Source organism: Caretta caretta, chromosome 6, assembly GCF_965140235.1.
Source record: "Caretta caretta isolate rCarCar2 chromosome 6, rCarCar1.hap1, whole genome shotgun sequence".
Taxonomy (NCBI): domain Eukaryota; kingdom Metazoa; phylum Chordata; order Testudines; family Cheloniidae; genus Caretta; species Caretta caretta.
This window is the reverse complement of record NC_134211.1, coordinates 58,215,844-58,231,838: the sequence shown is the minus strand read 5'-3', so window position 1 is coordinate 58,231,838 and position 15,995 is coordinate 58,215,844. Positions and strand designations below refer to the sequence as shown.

At 49.4% G+C, this 15,995-nt stretch overlaps 1 protein-coding gene across 4 annotated transcripts in view; it reads left to right on the top strand.

Moving 5' to 3' along the window:
• Positions 1-13,915, top strand: part of AMBRA1 (autophagy and beclin 1 regulator 1) — a 203,730-nt gene extending 189,815 nt beyond the window's left edge. For all 4 annotated transcript variants that reach the window (XM_048852666.2, XM_048852664.2, XM_075129561.1 and 1 more), the window contains one exon: positions 12,206-13,915. In XM_048852666.2, coding sequence (XP_048708623.1) covers positions 12,206-12,696 — 491 coding nt within the window. In that variant the 3' untranslated portion in view covers positions 12,697-13,915. The remainder of the gene's footprint in view (positions 1-12,205) is intronic.
• The last annotated feature ends 2,080 nt before the right edge of the window (positions 13,916-15,995 follow it).

Genomic DNA, 15,995 nt, shown 5'->3' with positions numbered 1-15,995 from the left:
TTAGGTGAAGGATCACTTGGGGTTCTTTGCCCCGCTCTTTATGGTGCAGTAAACCTTTGAAATGGATTCTTCTGAAGATTACCCTTCTCCCCCCCCCCCCCCCAAAGTAAAGTTCATTCAAGCTGTAAGGAAGGTGATCAGCATGAAAATTCCTTGTTTCTTTCCCTGCTGGTGTTTGCTAAAAATGCAGATTGATCTGTTCCTGCAATTTCCTCCCCCTGCCATGATGCTGAGTAGTTATCTCCTCCCCTTGTTGGCTTGATGATCCTATTTACCTTCTGTATAAATTGCAGTGTTATTGTCTCTTAATGTACCTTGGAAGTACCTTCAAGGTGGCAGTATCTTTGTTTAGGGTGAGGTAATGTTAGCCCTGTCTGGCACACACTGTTTGTAATTTTGAATTTGTCCTCCGTACATATGTGCAATAATACTAATGATCGGTATGATACTTTGTGTTGATATCTTACATGATACCTTTTGGATAGAGGTTATGACATTAGTGAGTTGGAGTAGATTCACCTTATCAGGCCAGCTGAAACTCACTACCAGATACCAGTGAGCCCCTTTCCCTCTGGCACTGGGGTGATGTTAGGTTCACAAGGTTTGGATAGATTTCGTCCTTTGGCTCCTCTGAGACTGGCACCCCAGCCAATTAGCCTGCACAATTACAGCATCACTGGCCTGCTCCTTCCAAGAATAAGTTAGCACTTTGCTCTAACATAGCCTGAGCCACGTGGTAACCTTTGGAGTGTGCTCAGTGATTGTGTGAAATCAGCTGTTTTGTTGGTAACATTCCTTCCTTGGTTTTACTTGTACTGTCCATGATTTCAAACAGTCTGTTTGTCCCCAGTAACATTGCTAGGTTGTCTGTAGCCTCCTTTGGCAGCAGATTCGGAAGGAGGTAATGCTGTGTTTTCTCTGAGCGGAAGCATCTTACGCTTTAGGGCTGCATCTGTGCTGAAGACCCTGTGTTTGCTGTAGCACTGTCGTAGCTCCATTTGTGCTGGAAATATTGGAAGCACTGGTGTAGAGTGGCCGCCAGTTTTATCCCACTGTATCATCTAACCCTGCCCAGAACAGGGTCAGGCTGTCATCAGCCAGTCCACCTTAATGCTCCCGCTGTGTCTGGCACTAACGGAGCTGCACATTGCACTGGGCTGTTCAGATGTCTTAATGCCTTTTTGATGGCTTTCTTGTTTTCTGCATCTGCCAAAATCTTCAACCATTCTGAGTTTCTGATGCCATTTTAAAAGGGAAACAGCGTTGTCCAATGGTAAGATCACAGGGCTAGAAACCAGGAGCTCCTAAACATGAATCCCAGTGCTACCACTACCTCAGTATGTGACCTTGAGTATGTTATTTAATCTGTCTGTAAAATGGGGATAAACTTCACTGGAGTACCTCCCAGAGTGGGTTGTGAGAATTAATTTGTGGTTTTGTGTTGAGCTCTGAAGATGTAAAACACTATATAAGGGCTTAGTATTACTATGGGAAGAACTCGGCACGATGGATGAAACAGATGTGAGTCTGGGCAGCACCAAGGAAAATGTTTAGTGACCAGCTTCATAATGAGAGAGAAAAAAAGCAAGTGTACATTGCAGCTCCTTTGGAAACAAAGGAGTGGCTTTCTGGACCACCTGCTGTCCCCTCTCCTGGTGTGGGGAATTCCATGTCATGGTGCTCTCCCAGATATATACTTTCTGTGGAAAGAAATATGCAATGTAGCATCAGAAATCTAATTAAGTTTTCTCTCTATGTAAATACAGTCTCCTTCTCTCCCTGCTAAGCTCCGCAGACGCTTTGCCTTTCTGATGGTCTTTGTGCTTGCTTCAGAAGAATGAATGTACAGGGAGTGAATTTATTAGAAGCAAATCCCTCTAGTGCACATGTTGCCTTTTCCGTTAGTTAATCACTGCCTTGTGAACTGTGTCCCCTGTGAAGCATGCATGAGCCAGAGAGACACAAGTTTGGGTGAAAGGCTGTGAGAAAGGCACTAAGAAATATTTGAAAGATGCTTTGACTCCTGAAAAATGTGTCTGTCTCCTGCTTCCTTTTAAGTTAATAGATGTCAGAGTAATTCTGATTGGGCTCTAACACGGAGTCTTTGTTAAACATTGGTATTTACTTTGCTCAGTTTCCCTGCAAATGGAGAGATGCAGTGGGGAGGGTCTTGCTTGCCTAATGGCCAAATTAAATCTCATTAGAAACAAGGAGGACCTCCCAACACACCAACCTTTAGGAAACGTGATTGCTAATCCAGACCATGTCAGAAATGACATGAGTTTGATGCGTTCCATCTTAGTCCCTAATTGACATTTGTAGACGTCACTGAATCAACACAATGCGGCCGAACTGGCAGTGTTTGTCAGGAGAAGCCCAGGACTGGAATAGTAAAGGAGAGGTGCTACGGCTTGAGCTTGAGAAGCGTTGGCAGAGCTGAGTGAGTGGAGTTGTGCAACAGCCTGCCTGCCCTTAACAACGTGTATATATATATCCGTCCCTCTCTTTTCTGACCACTACATTAACGTTAAACAAAACAAACCCCTGATGGGACTCCGGAGCGTGGTGTTTATCATCCCAACTCCCAGCATCTGCCTTTGTTTGGGGGGTTGTAATACAGACACTTTAATATCCATTGAGCAGATAAGTGCAGTATGAGCGCATAGGATCCTAAAAATGAGAAGATTTGTTAGCAGTAGGTCACCTTGTCCCTCTTGGGAGACCAGGGCAGGATGACTATGCTCACGCATGTGCAGCTTCTGGTCTCTCTGATTTGATTGTAATCCGTCCAGCCTGTTTTACAGCCTAGTACAAATAGCTATATGACCTGGGCCCTTAGAGGTGTTGTTTCTAAAAATAAAGCCTGGAAGTTGCACTGGGCTAGTATATGCTGAGCCTCACAAGCTGCAAATAGCCAAGTGACGTTGCATATGCCTGAAACATTCCAGCAGGACCCTGGATCCTGGAGTAAGTGAAGCATCCTGTAAAGACCTCAGCAGTGCTTGCAGAGAGCACACACATCTAAGGCCATGTCTAGGACTGGGGCTATGTCACTGTAGTACCATAGTCAGATGTGGTGTTGTGAATTCAGTTACTGTTTGTAAGAGATCCTCTGATGAAAAGGGCTAGCTAGAGAGGGTAGATTGTTTGAGTGGCATATACCATCGGATCCTTTGTGGTTCCCTGTCCATTTCCCTTCCCTCCAAGAGGTCAAACCGTGGATGAGAAATGGTGATGGTACGCTCAGATCTTCCCACCAAATAAATTCCACCCTTGTGTCTCATTTTGGCTATTCACTGCTGAGTAGTTTGTGCTAATGATCAAAAGAACTGTGCCTGCTCCGTGAGCTTACTTACCCTTCAGTGGAGCTTGAATGTGGCCATGGGCCCTGATAGAGTCAATTAATAGATTCTAAGACAAGACAGGACCATTGTGATCATCTGGTCTGACCTCCTGTATAGCACTGGCCACAGAACTTCACAAAATATTTCCTAGAGTAGAGCTTTTCGAAAACCTTCCAATATTGATTTAAATCCTTGGGCTTGTGGAAAAATAAGTGGCAGTATCCTATATGGTACCAAAATGAGACGTCCCACAATAGATTGTGCAGAACTGTGACCTTCCTGTTCCTTTCTTACGTGAGATGTCGACATTGGAATTATTCTTGATCATCTGAGTTAAAGGGGCTCTGAGCTATTGTTCCATGTTCTCAGCAGACTCATTTAATAGACATCTGTCCATCATTTACGTTTGGCTCCCATTGTTGAGGCTCACAACCATAACAGCTAAAGACTGACTTTCTTTTAAAAAGGAGAGTTGAGATTTTGGAGAACAAAATAACATCTGAAGGGAGGTGCCAGTATGCCAGGCTGCCACAAATCAGCCCAATCCAAGCCCTGCTGCCTATTGGGTCCCTGCTAATCATGTGTTATGTTGCCATCTCTGCACCCAGGAATATAAACGTCGCACCTTTTGTATGTCTTGTGGAAAGTGCTAGCTATATAATTCCTGCCTGCTGTCTCTTGGCTCTACTGGAGTCATTATACATTCCCAATTTGTAGTCTTGCTACTCCAAACAAAATTCTCCTCTTCCTAGAGCAGCCTGGCAGAGGACATCTGAGTTGGTTTCCAACCACTGGGGAGGATGATTCTGCCATACTCACTAATATGGTATTGGGGCCAGCTGCACAGACTGGAATCTGATTGAGGGAGGCAACCTAGTGACAGAGGATGTGGAAAAAGCTAATGTACTCAATGCTTTTTTTGCCTCTGTCTTCACGAACAAGGTCAGCTCCCAGACTGCTGCGCTGGGCATCACAACATGGGGAATAGATGGCCAGCCCTCTGTGAAGAAAGAGGTGGTTAGGGACTATTTAGAAAAGCTGGACGTGCACAAGTCCATGGAGCCGGACGAGTTGCATCCGAGAGTGCTAAAGGAATTGGCGGCTGTGATTGCAGAGCCATTGGCCATTATCTTTGAAAACTCGTGGCGAACGGGGGAAGTCCCGGATGACTGGAAAAAGGCTAATGTAGTGCCAATCTTTAAAAAAGGGAAGGAGGAGGATCCTGGGAACTACAGGCCAGTCAGCCTCACCTCAGTCCCCGGAAAAATCATGAAGCAGATCCTCAAAGAATCAATCCTGAAGCACTTACATGAGAGGAAAGTGATCAGGAACAGTCAGCATGGATTCACCAAGGGAAGGTCATGCCTGACTAATCTAATCGCCTTCTATGATGAGATTACTGGTTCTGTGGATGAAGGGAAAGTGGTGGACGGGTTGTTCCTTGACTTTAGCAAAGCTTTTGACACGGTCTCCCATAGTATTCTTGTCAGCAAGTTAAGGAAGTATGGGCTGGATGAATGCACTATAAGGTGGGTAGAAAGTTGGCTAGATTGTCGGGCTCAACGGGTAGTGATCAATGGCTCCATGTCTAGTTGGCAGCCGGTGTCAAGTGGAGTGCCCCAGGGTTCGGTCCTGGGGCCGGTTTTGTTCAATATCTTCATAAATGATCTGGAGGATGGTGTGGATTGCACTCTCAGCAAATTTGCGGATGATACTAAACTGGGAGGAGTGGTAGATACGCTAGAGGGCAGGGATAGGATACAGAGGGACCTAGACAAATTGGAGGATTGGACCAAAAGAAATCTGATGAGGTTCAATAAGGATAAGTGCAGGGTCCTGCACTTAGGACGGAAGAACCCAATGCACAGCTACAGACAAGGGACTGAATGGCTAGGCAGCAGTTCTGCGGAAAAGGACCTAGGGGTGACAGTGGATGAGAAGCTGGATATGAGTCAGCAGTGTGCCCTTGTTGCCAAGAAGGCCAATGGCATTTTGGGATGTATAAGTAGGGGCATAGCCAGCAGATCGAGGGACGTGATCGTCCCCCTCTATTCGACATTGGTGAGGCCTCATCTGGAGTACTGTGTCCAGTTTTGGGCCCCACACTACAAGAAAGATGTGGATAAATTGGAGGGAGTCCAGCGAAGGGCAACAAAAATGATTAGGGGACTGGAACACATCACTTATGAGGAGAGGCTGAGGGAACTGGGATTGTTTAGTCTGCGGAAGAGAAGAATGAGGGGGGATTTGATAGCTGCTTTCAACTACCTGAGAGGTGGTTCCAGAGAGGATGGTTCTAGACTATTCTGAGTGGTAGAAGAGGACAGGACAAAGAGTAATGGTCTCAAGTTGCAGTGGGGGAGGTTTAGGTTGGATATTAGGAAAAACTTTTTCTCTAGGAGGGTGGTGAAACACTGGAATGCGTTACCTAGGGAGGTGGTAGAATCTCCTTCCTTAGAAGTTTTTAAGGTCAGGCTTGACAAAGCCCTGGCTGGGATGATTTAATTGGGGATTGGTCCTACTTTGAGCAGGGGGTTGGACTAGATGACCTCCTGAGGTCCCTTCCAACCCTGATATTCTATGATTCTATGAATCCCCTACTCTTTGGGATAAGTATCTATAAGCTCTGTCTATGGCTTTGCATTTGTTTTGGAATAGGAATCTTTTGGACGCTTGGGAAGTTCCTTACAACTTAGATGCTATGGGCAGCTCTGTTTAATGTTTGCATTCCTTGAAGGAGTCCCAGCCTGCTGGGTTTGGGCTATTTGCTGGGCTCAGTGATCCTGTTCTGTGCCTGACTGAGTGGAGCTGGTTTATCCCTATCCCAGGTGAATGGCAAAGCAGTTCAGGTGTTTCAAGGTCAGTTTCTGCTGCAAGATGAATTCTGACATTGGAGCAACCCAGGTGGAAGATGAGCAGCTGTTCCTTCTTTGTGTGATACGTCCACATTCACATTCCACTCAGTACCCTCACTTGCGGAGCTGGCTGCCTGCTAATCTGAATTCTCTGCCTCTGGTGTGATGTGGGGTCTTTGCTGCTTTTCTGGCCCACAAAGAATTGCCATTGTCTCCTGGACTAGACCATTTTGCTGCAATGTGAACATTAGCTAAAGCCATCTGCTATGCCAGTTGTCCCGGTATTCTGAGGAGAGCTGTTAGTAAAGAGCACCGTGTTCCACAAGGAAGGGCTTGGGATCATGCAGACATTTTTCTCAGGAGATGCTTAGCACTGTGGAAAATTCACCAGCACTCAAGAAAGGGGTGCCATGGGGACAATGTTCCCAAGACCTAGTGCAGCAGAGACCGTTTCAGAAAGACTCACCTTTGGGGAGTCACAGGGTCATGTCCCATCGAGAAACAAAAGGGAGTATGTTACTTGTGCGTGTCATACTAGTATCCGTGAGAAATCTGCATTCTGCTGAGCTGGCTGACTCAGCCCTCCTAAGAAAGGCAATGTAGGGGCCAGCTGCAGGACCCAGACCTCCAGACTGCCCTCTGAGCAGTGTGCGTGAGGGCCCTTGCAGGGTCCAGGAGGTCTCAATGCATTTGTTGAGCTTTAAAGGTGAGGAGAGAGCAAACAGCCTCTTAATGGAAAAGTGGATTGACCTGTCACTTAGCTCATTCCTCTTATACTAGCTCTCTGCTCACACTGAGCACCAGCCAAAACCCCAGTGGAGCCTGAAAGAGATGTAAGACGTAGTGAGACACCCAATCGCCAGCCCAGCTTTCCCTCCCTGCTGTCCTGATCTTATCCAACTGATGAGACAGACTGTGTGAGACACTCTCTGCTGCCTCTTAGCTGAGGCAATTGCTATACATTTGAGAGGAGGGAGAAAGAAAAGTAACAAGCTGGACCAAGGAAAGCGCAAGATGCGCTGCTCAGCTGTATGTGGTAAGAGACTGGAGTGACCAAGTCAGTGGGCGCAGCAATGATATTGCAGGCCAGTCCCCACTGGCCTTTTTTTAGAAGCTCTAGCACTCATTTCTCTGCACTTTCGGGTTTCTTAATAGGATCGCTCCTGATGTGATAAATTGCTGAGCAGCAGGGCCTGCTGTTGAGGAATCAGCCCTTGTTCTCTGAGCAGGCAACTGCCTCAAACCCCGGAATTCCACTCCAGCCGTAGCTTAGTGAAGCACATGATCTGAATTAAAGGGCGGGGGGGGGGGGAGTTAAAGGTGGTATGGCAGGATCTGCCTGAAGGCTGCTTGCAGGGAGTGCTCATATTCAGCACTTGCTATTAACGTCTGAGCGTGTCAGAGGCAGGAGTACCAGCTGACATAGGTGCCGACTCCATGGGTGCTCCAGCTCCGGAGCACCCATGGGGGAAAAAAAGTGCTCAGCGCTCATTGGTGGGCGCCACTGATCAGCTGCGCCCCCTTCCTCCCCGGCATCTCCTGCCCACCAGAAGAAGATCAGCAGAAAAGGGAGGAGTGGAGCCAGGAAGAAGCGAAGTGTGGTGGGGTCGGGCCTTGGGGAAAGGGGTGGGGTGGGGGCAGGGCCTGGGGCGAAGCACGGGTCGAGCACCCCCAGGGCAATCAGAAAGTTGGTGCCTGTGCCAGCTGACAATCCTGGCTGACTTGTAGCCCCAGGGCATGCATGGGGGGGGCAGAATACCAGGTATTTACAGCCTCTAACGTTAGGAACTGGTTTGCATGCCCCTAACCAATACTCTGGATTTCTAATGCTTTATATTTCCAGCATTGTCAGATACTTAGTAACAAAGGACTGTTATTCACATGTGGTCTGAATTGTGATCAGTATGCTCCTGATATTCTTACCAAAGCCATTCAGTCTCTGTCTAGCAGTGGATGATATGCTGACCGAAGCTATATCTCTAAAAGGTGGGAGTATTGCCCAGAGACGGGGGGAAATGTCTGGAGGAACTTGCTTGCTCAATGAATGTCCTCCCTTTACCGTTTGCCCCAGGCAGCTAGGTAGATGCTGTGAGAATGGCCACCAAGAGCTGAACATAGAATTTCATGTCTTGGTGGTGGTTAGAAGAAACTTTCTTCACTTGGGATTTAATCTCTCTTGAAGATACCCTCTGTACTGTGGTGACCTGCACCCATGCAATCTCGGCTCGATTAGTGCAATGCACTTTACATGTGGCTGCCCTTGAAAAGCAGTTGTAGACAGCAGCGTGACTGCTGTGAGGGTTAGACTTGTGAGCTGCACTCTGGTCCCAAGAGTATGCACTGTGATCAGTCATTAGGTGGAATATCCTCCCAGCCTGCAGCAGCTGAGGGTCCGTGTCTGCTGCCCTGTATAGGGTCTTGTCAGGATGAAAGGAAGTACCTTCTCTCCTGAGGGCCTGCATCTTTGCCTTACATACACTAGTGCTCCATGTACCCTCTTAGGAGGCAGTGTTGTGTTTTCATTGCCTCTTTAGTGATGGAGGGGCTGGTTTATTGGGGGCTCCTTATAATAATTGTTCTGGGATCTTGGTCACTGGGCCAGACTGGTGCTAAAAGTCTCATTTTCAGTTGGGCTGATGTTTAGCTTCCAGGAGCCTTTGGCCACAACACCTCAGAAGTAAAAACATATAATTCAACCAAAATAAACTCTGCCCCAGAATGTTCTGCCCTTTTCAAGCACCTCTGCTTCCCATGGTCCTGGAGAGCATTCCCTACACCAGTGGTTTTCAATCTGTGGTTCGCGGACCCCCTATGGGGGTCCCCAGACTATGTCTAAGGGGTCCGCGAAAGGTTGTCATGGCCTTAGAACAATGGTTTTCAGCCTGTGGTCAGTGGACCCCTGGGGATCTGCAGACTGTCTAAGATCAAAGGGGTCTGTACCTCTATTCAAAATCTTTTAGGGGTCTGCAAATGAAAAAAGTTTGAAAACCATTGCCCTAGGCAGATGCCCTAGGCCCATCCAGACCAATCCATGGGATTCAGAACTTCACCATCCATGCCCCCAAAATCCACACCCATGCTGCAGCAGTAAGATATGGGTCCCCCACAACCTGCCCTGGGGCTCTCCTGGTTTTCACTTGCCTCCAGAAAGGAAGAATTCAGAGCTGCTAACCACCTGATTCAGCTTTGCCCACAACCTTGTATTTCATTTCTGTGGCTAGCGTGCTCCTGTATGGTTCCTGTCCGTGTGTGTGTCTGTCTCACTTCTCCGGTCATTCCCCAGTGCAATGCAGGACGAGAGGTTAATGCCTAGCTGAAATAACCAGCATCTCTGCCCTGTGAGGCTGGAATTCCATTGTAAGGTTCTTTCTGATGACATTCTGCCCAGCAAGCTCAAGCCTGAGCATTGTTCTCACCTGCATCTCTCCCACATTGATGCAGTCTCTAATTCCTGCCCTTCTTCCTTCGCAGCATCTTCAAAATTACTTCCTCATCTCTGTCCCCATGGCTAGAACCCTTGTTGGGTCCCTGATTCTTGTGGTTGCCTCCTCTCTGGCCTCCCAGATGTTCCCTGGAATGCTGCCACAAAGATTCTCTTCCCTGCTGCTGCTCTTACCACATCTGGCCCTGCTAGTCCAAACACCAGTTCCCATCGGTCATATATCATACACAGGCTCCTCCTTCTTCTCTTCATAGCGCTGCACAGCCTGTCTGCCTCTCTGCGCTTGATTCCTCCTCACCCAGACTTCCCTTATTGTCATCCTCTCACTCTATCAGCTCTGCGCCTTACTCTGTGCAGCCACCTATCTGCGTCCTCCACCCTCTCCTCTACAAACCAGACCTTCCTCCTCAGAGTAATGTCAGTAAATTACAGCATCCATCCCTCCAAAGTGAAACTGCCAAACCAAGCCAGGACTGGAAACACTCCTGTGCTGCAGCTCGTGCAGCTTGGGCTCAGCCTGCCCATCCAGTCCTGCTTGTTGCTGCATCCCATCCCCCACTGCTTTAGTCTGTGTATTGCCTAGTAGTGTAAGCTCTATGGGGCAGGGATCTGGTAATTGTTTCTGTCTATGAAGTGCCCAGCTCTTCATGTTGGTGCCATGAATAGTAAAATCTGGCAGGCTGTATTAGTGTAACAGGGTTTAAAAAAAGAAACGTCACCGCTCTGATCAAAATAGTTACAATGGTACAAAAATTGTGTGTGGACCAGGATGAATCTCTCTCTGCTCCCTCATTGTAGCAATGTTATCCAAGCCACTGCCAGGAGCAGGGCCAATTTTGCCCTCTAGTTCAGTGTTTTGTTGGTTTTTAAATACCCGTGCCCCCCCTCCCCACACACACACACACAAACACACACTCCCTATTGTCTTGCTCATATTTGTATTCTTTCCCCTGGTGCCAGAGAAGCTGGCTCCTTTCTCTTCTGTTCTAATCAGTCCAGAGCTGGGAGTGAGAGTTATCTCTTTAATAAGAATCAGGAAGGCTACTGCATCCCTCTGCGGAATGATTCTAACCCATTCCAGTGAATCAGAAGCTTTCCCTGCACAGTGTGGATGAGGTTTACTGCTAATGGAGTGAGAGGATCAGGGGCCAGACCTGTCTGCACTGGTGACTACTTTTTCTTCTTGCTAGGCTTTATTTCTTGTAGGATTTTTTTCTCCATAGAGCATATGCTTAGACTGTTGAGTCTTTTCTGCTGTGGTGATCTGCGGGCACAGATCTTGCTTTGTGATTGCTCTGTGCACATAGCAATGGATCGTTATCCATTCCAACCCTGGCCTCTCCCTCTGATTGGAGGGGGCTGGGGGACCCCATCTGGAAGATTCTTGGTGGGGTAAGGGAGGAAGGGCACTAGAGGTGAGTTCTTAGCCCCTCTCGCCACTTGGCAAAGCATTTGGTTTATTGCAGTGCATGCTGAGCTGTGCTCTTCCCCTCGGGGTCCTGGGGACTCGCTGACCTTTCTCAGAGCTGGGAAGAAACTCCCTGTCTCTGTGACCTTTTCACTCGACACCTGCATGGCTTGATAAGAGCTTCCCCTCAGACTCTGCTGTGTGTCTCAGGGATGCTGTTTCTCTTTGCTAGAGCCTGCGGGAGCCCAGGGTGGGTGTGAACATGTGGTAGAGAAGGGCCTCCAGGACTCTTTGCCAGCCCGCTCTGGGACGGGTCTTGTTGCCTCTCTTTCATTGGGAAACACTCCTGTGCTGCAGCTCGTGCAGAATGCAGCCGCGCGAGGGGGAGGCTGTGCTGTGCTTAGCAGCTTGTTGCCCACCAGACGTGCTGCACAGTCTGTCTTTTGGTCTCCATGGCCTTAGAGGGGGCAGGGTCTGCCCGGGGGCCGGTCTGCTGGCCTGGGACCTATTGCAGCCTGTGAGCTCACAGCTGGTGCACTGACCCTCAGGAAACAGGACCTGCCACTATGGGATATTTTCTAGATTAGGTGGAGCACAATAGGGGAGTTTGACTCACAGTGCTCTGGGGATGGGGGAGGGTGTGACTGCTCCCCTCCCTGGTGTAGCGGGGAAGAGGAGTAGCATGTGCAGGGTGTGGGTTATTGAGGATGTAGATACCATGGACACACTTACCCGTGGCTGTTTGAGGAGCTTTACCTCAAGTGTCCCACCCTTAGGGGCCTTTAGACAGGGCAGCGTTACCCATCCCTAATGCTGGCTGGCAGGGATTGTTCAGTCCTCTGTCCTATGGGCTGGCGGCTTTGGGGGCCTGTGGCTTGGGCAGATGTTCTTCTCTGCAGGATGGTGTGGTCTCAGAGTTGAATTTCTCTTGTTTGGCACTTGAATAAAAGTTAAAACTCCAGGGTCTGTCTGGCGCAAACCCTGCACATCTGCAGAGGAGCTAGTGTGCCTTGTCGCTGACCTGTCCTAGTCCACGTGCACCATGCTGCATGTGACCATTCTGCTTCCTCTGTTCTAGTTGGCCAGCATGGTTTTCTTTGTCCCATAGTTCTTGTGTTTTGTGCACTCAAGCCACTACTTATGTTCTCTCCTCCAGGTGAAGGTCCAGAATATGGAGCCAGTGGGGACGATGCCCTCAGCAGGATCCAAAGGCTGATGGCTGAGGGTGGCATGACTGCTGTGGTCCAGCGGGAGCAGAGCACCACTATGGCATCCATGGGCGGCTTTGGCAACAACATTATTGTGAGTCACCGGATTCACCGCAGCTCTCAGACTGGTGTGGAATCCGTGGGAGCTGATGGTGCCTTGATGCAGCAGTCCACCTCGCGTGAGCTGGCAGCCGAGCTGGAGGGACGGATCCTTTCAGAGTCTATGCAGCTGGCAGAGCATGGCCAGAGCCCGCAGACAGCTCCTGGCAGGCGTGAAGGACAAGGAGCCGAGGGACTGGATCTGCCAGAGCAGTCCCAGTCCTCTATGGACACTGAGGGACCAATTGAATACAGTGACCTAACCAATAATAACCATCTTCCCGACAATACCAACTACTATAGTAACGATAGCACCAGTGGGGAGTCGCGGAACAGGTAGAGATGAATTGTGTCTTGGTGCTACCCTTGTACTGCTAAGCAGAGACCTGTACCTCACAGCTGATCAGGAGCTGGAAGAGTGGGGGTATTGTGGCTCTGATAGGATGATGGTAATTGAGGGGGCACCTGTACCTATGCGGAGGGGGCAGAAATGGAAGGGAGGCTATCAAATCTATAGGGACCCCAGGAGGAAGAAGCTTTATTTGGTCTTTGCTTCCGGCACCCATGTTGCTGCAGTTTCTATGAGAACATTAACGATCCCTAACAAGGCTCATCTGAGCCTTGTGTAAATTTCCCAGCTGACTGGGAATCCCTGGGCTTAGCCCTAACCCTGCAGTGCTTTAAATGTTACTGTTTGTCAAATGAGCGTTTCCCCCTGCTTGCCACCAGCCCCAAGGATTGAGCAGAAGAACAAATATCAGGGAAGGGGCCTGCAGTGTCCTCCAGAGACAAGCAACCCTATTGGGCATATCCTGGATTTGATGCCCCAGCTCTGTTGGTAGAGTGGAGGAGTCTTCCAGGCCACAGTCCCACTCCATGGCATGGCCCTAGTGCCCCTTGGGAAGGGAGGGGGAGGGTAGAGCATTTTGGAGACTAGAGAGAACATTATTCCTATCCAGTCTGCAGTCTTCCCCGGGGCAGAGCTGGAGTAAAAAGAGCCAGGCTTAAGCTTCACTATCCTTTATATACCCAGGAGCCTCTCAGAAGTGAGGACCTTTTCTTTGAGTGTCAGTTTAGCACCGAGCTGCTATCGATGGGGAGAGAGAATAGGGGCAAATGCAGGGTGTGGGAGTGAGGTGGGCGTGGCTCCCCCTGGTAAGGATGCAGTTAGCACAAGGATACTCCAATATCTTCACACCGCCAGCTGTGCCAATATTAACATGAATGAGCCATCTTGGCAAAGCCTGCCAGTATCATGGCACCATTGGCTGGCTGCATTTCCCTTGAGGCGAGGAGGGGGTGATTTTCCAGCTCCAGGTCAGGGCATGAGGTATGGGTCTGTGACGTAAGGTGTTGCATGTGAAATCTTGACCTTGTACATGTAGTTTCTAGTGGAGAAATCAAGGCTCTGATATTTTGTTTTTAGTCTAAAATGTGATTTTCCTTTTCGTTTGTAACTCTCCATCCCAGCAAGCTTGTGGCGGGAGGGTAGGGGGAGAGTCTGAGTGCTAACGAGGGAAACACCAAAGATCAACGTCATTAAAATATGACAAACCCTTCTCTGGCCTGCTGTCTTCTCTTGTGTGCTGGGAGAGTGTGTGTTTGCATGCTTGGCCCTGCCATAGCCCCCTCAGCCAGGGAGCTCCAGGTGCTTCATAAACATTAACCTCTCATTCCCTCACCCCCCACAAGGGGCAGGGGGTAGAATCACCTCTGTGTTAGAGAGACGCGGGATCACACAACGTCGAGTCGCTGGCAGAGCTGGGAATAGAGCTCAGGAGTCCTGCTTCCAAATGCCTTGCTCTAACTATTGCACAGCTGGGTACATTCCTCTCTGGTTTTCCCCTCGCTCTCCCCTTCACCTCCTAAGGCAAGGGGAAAGTAGTTGATTCCCACTATATTCCGCTAAAAGAATAGGGACACAGCTGTCTACTCCAAGAGAGCCAGGAAATGTCCTTCCTGTCCAGTCCCCTACCCCAAAAGAGCCAAAAGACATCTGACTGCCTGCTTCCTGGAGAGGGGAGGAGAGGTGGCCAGGGGCCTGTTTCAGAGATGGGACTGTGCTCTTAAGCCCATGGGGGCTAGGCGTGATAACCACCCTGGTGGGATGTGCACTTCCCCCACTGTGTCTGAGTTATTGTCACCCAGCACCTGCCTGGCCCATCCCAGTGAATAAGGCCATCATTAAGCCGCACTCAAGCTCTCAGTCAGAAGAGTCTGTTAAAGAACATTAAGCAAATCTTCCCTTAAATCACAGCCTGGGAATGAACCTTAAATCAAATCTGCCACTGCGAGGCCTCTTCGCAGGGTGTTAATGAGGCTCTAAAACCTGCCCTGTGTCAGTAGCATCTCTGAGCTGACAGGGCCTGATAATGGGATTCCCTTCTGTGGAGATGATGGCTTCACACTCCCTGCCCCTGCGTCTGTGTAGGCTCCATGGGCATGTATTGATACCCTGAGCCAGAGGGGCTATATTCCTGTAATGCCAGAGTCTGCACTAGATATTCCCAGTTCTTGAGGGTCCGATTACTGCTCCCCTTGGAAATAAAAAGGAGCAGAGCCTGCAGAAAGGTTCCAATGCACCAGACTGGCCTCTCCCCACCCTTCTCCATGTCTGCCTCCCAGAAGAGCCTCTGGGCATATTCTTGCTAGATGAAAGCCTTGCAGAGTGTTTACATCCTTCCCTACAGCCCATGGCCAGACAGACTTGGGGGAGAGCCTCATCGGGCCAGGGAAATGGTCACTTGGGATACCCTTTTTTCAGTGGTGCCTGGTTCGTGAGGGCCCAATTTGTTCATAGACCCTGCAGCAGTTGAGCCAGGCCCTTGTGCTGCAGCTGTGAACGGACATGAAGCATCTTAGCCAGCTATTCTGGGTGTGCTTCCTCAACCCTCACATTAAGGTCCTGCTCCTGCTGAAGTTGATGGGGAGAACTCCAGTGGGAACAGGAGCAAACACTAATGTCTCAGATCACTCTCTCTCCTGTATGGAAGTAGATCTTCATTCGGAGAAGGCTGAAGTGAAGCTACCTAGAAGTGCCAAGGCCTGAGGTGCCCAGCAGCTATAGGAGGTCAGGCTCATCAAGAAGGCTCTTCTCCCCTTCCCTCTCAAGTCTGCTTGGCAAATACAGCTCTGTGCAGAGGCTGAGATCACAGTTGCAGTGGATTTATTTACAAATGCTTGGAGAGAAGGTGGTGAGGAAGATGGACAAACCAATTCTCCAGGCCGCAGCCTACTGAGTCCTCGGTTACTCTCTTTCAGAAGCTTTGCTGGGAACAGAAGTCAAGCTGCTGTTGGGAAACTGGGTTCTAGGGTTGAAAGCCTGGCAGGTGCTCATTGGTGCAAGAAGTTGGGGGGCTTGATCCTGCAGAGTCATCAGCAGTTTACTGTAGCTGCTGCCGGCAGAGAATCTGCACAACTCAACAGCCCACCCCTTAGAATAGGCCCAGAGCCCCTGATGGAGCAGAGTGAGGGGAGGATGATCTGGGTTGCCGGGGGAGCTCAGCACTCAGGAGGGAAACGATGAGTAGAATCACCCCTGCTCAGGTTGTCTCCCTCCAGCTCCCTGGTCCTTGGCACAGACAGCCACCCCTGCCCCAGTCCCTGCAGATGTACTGTTTCGCCCACACCCCCAATCCC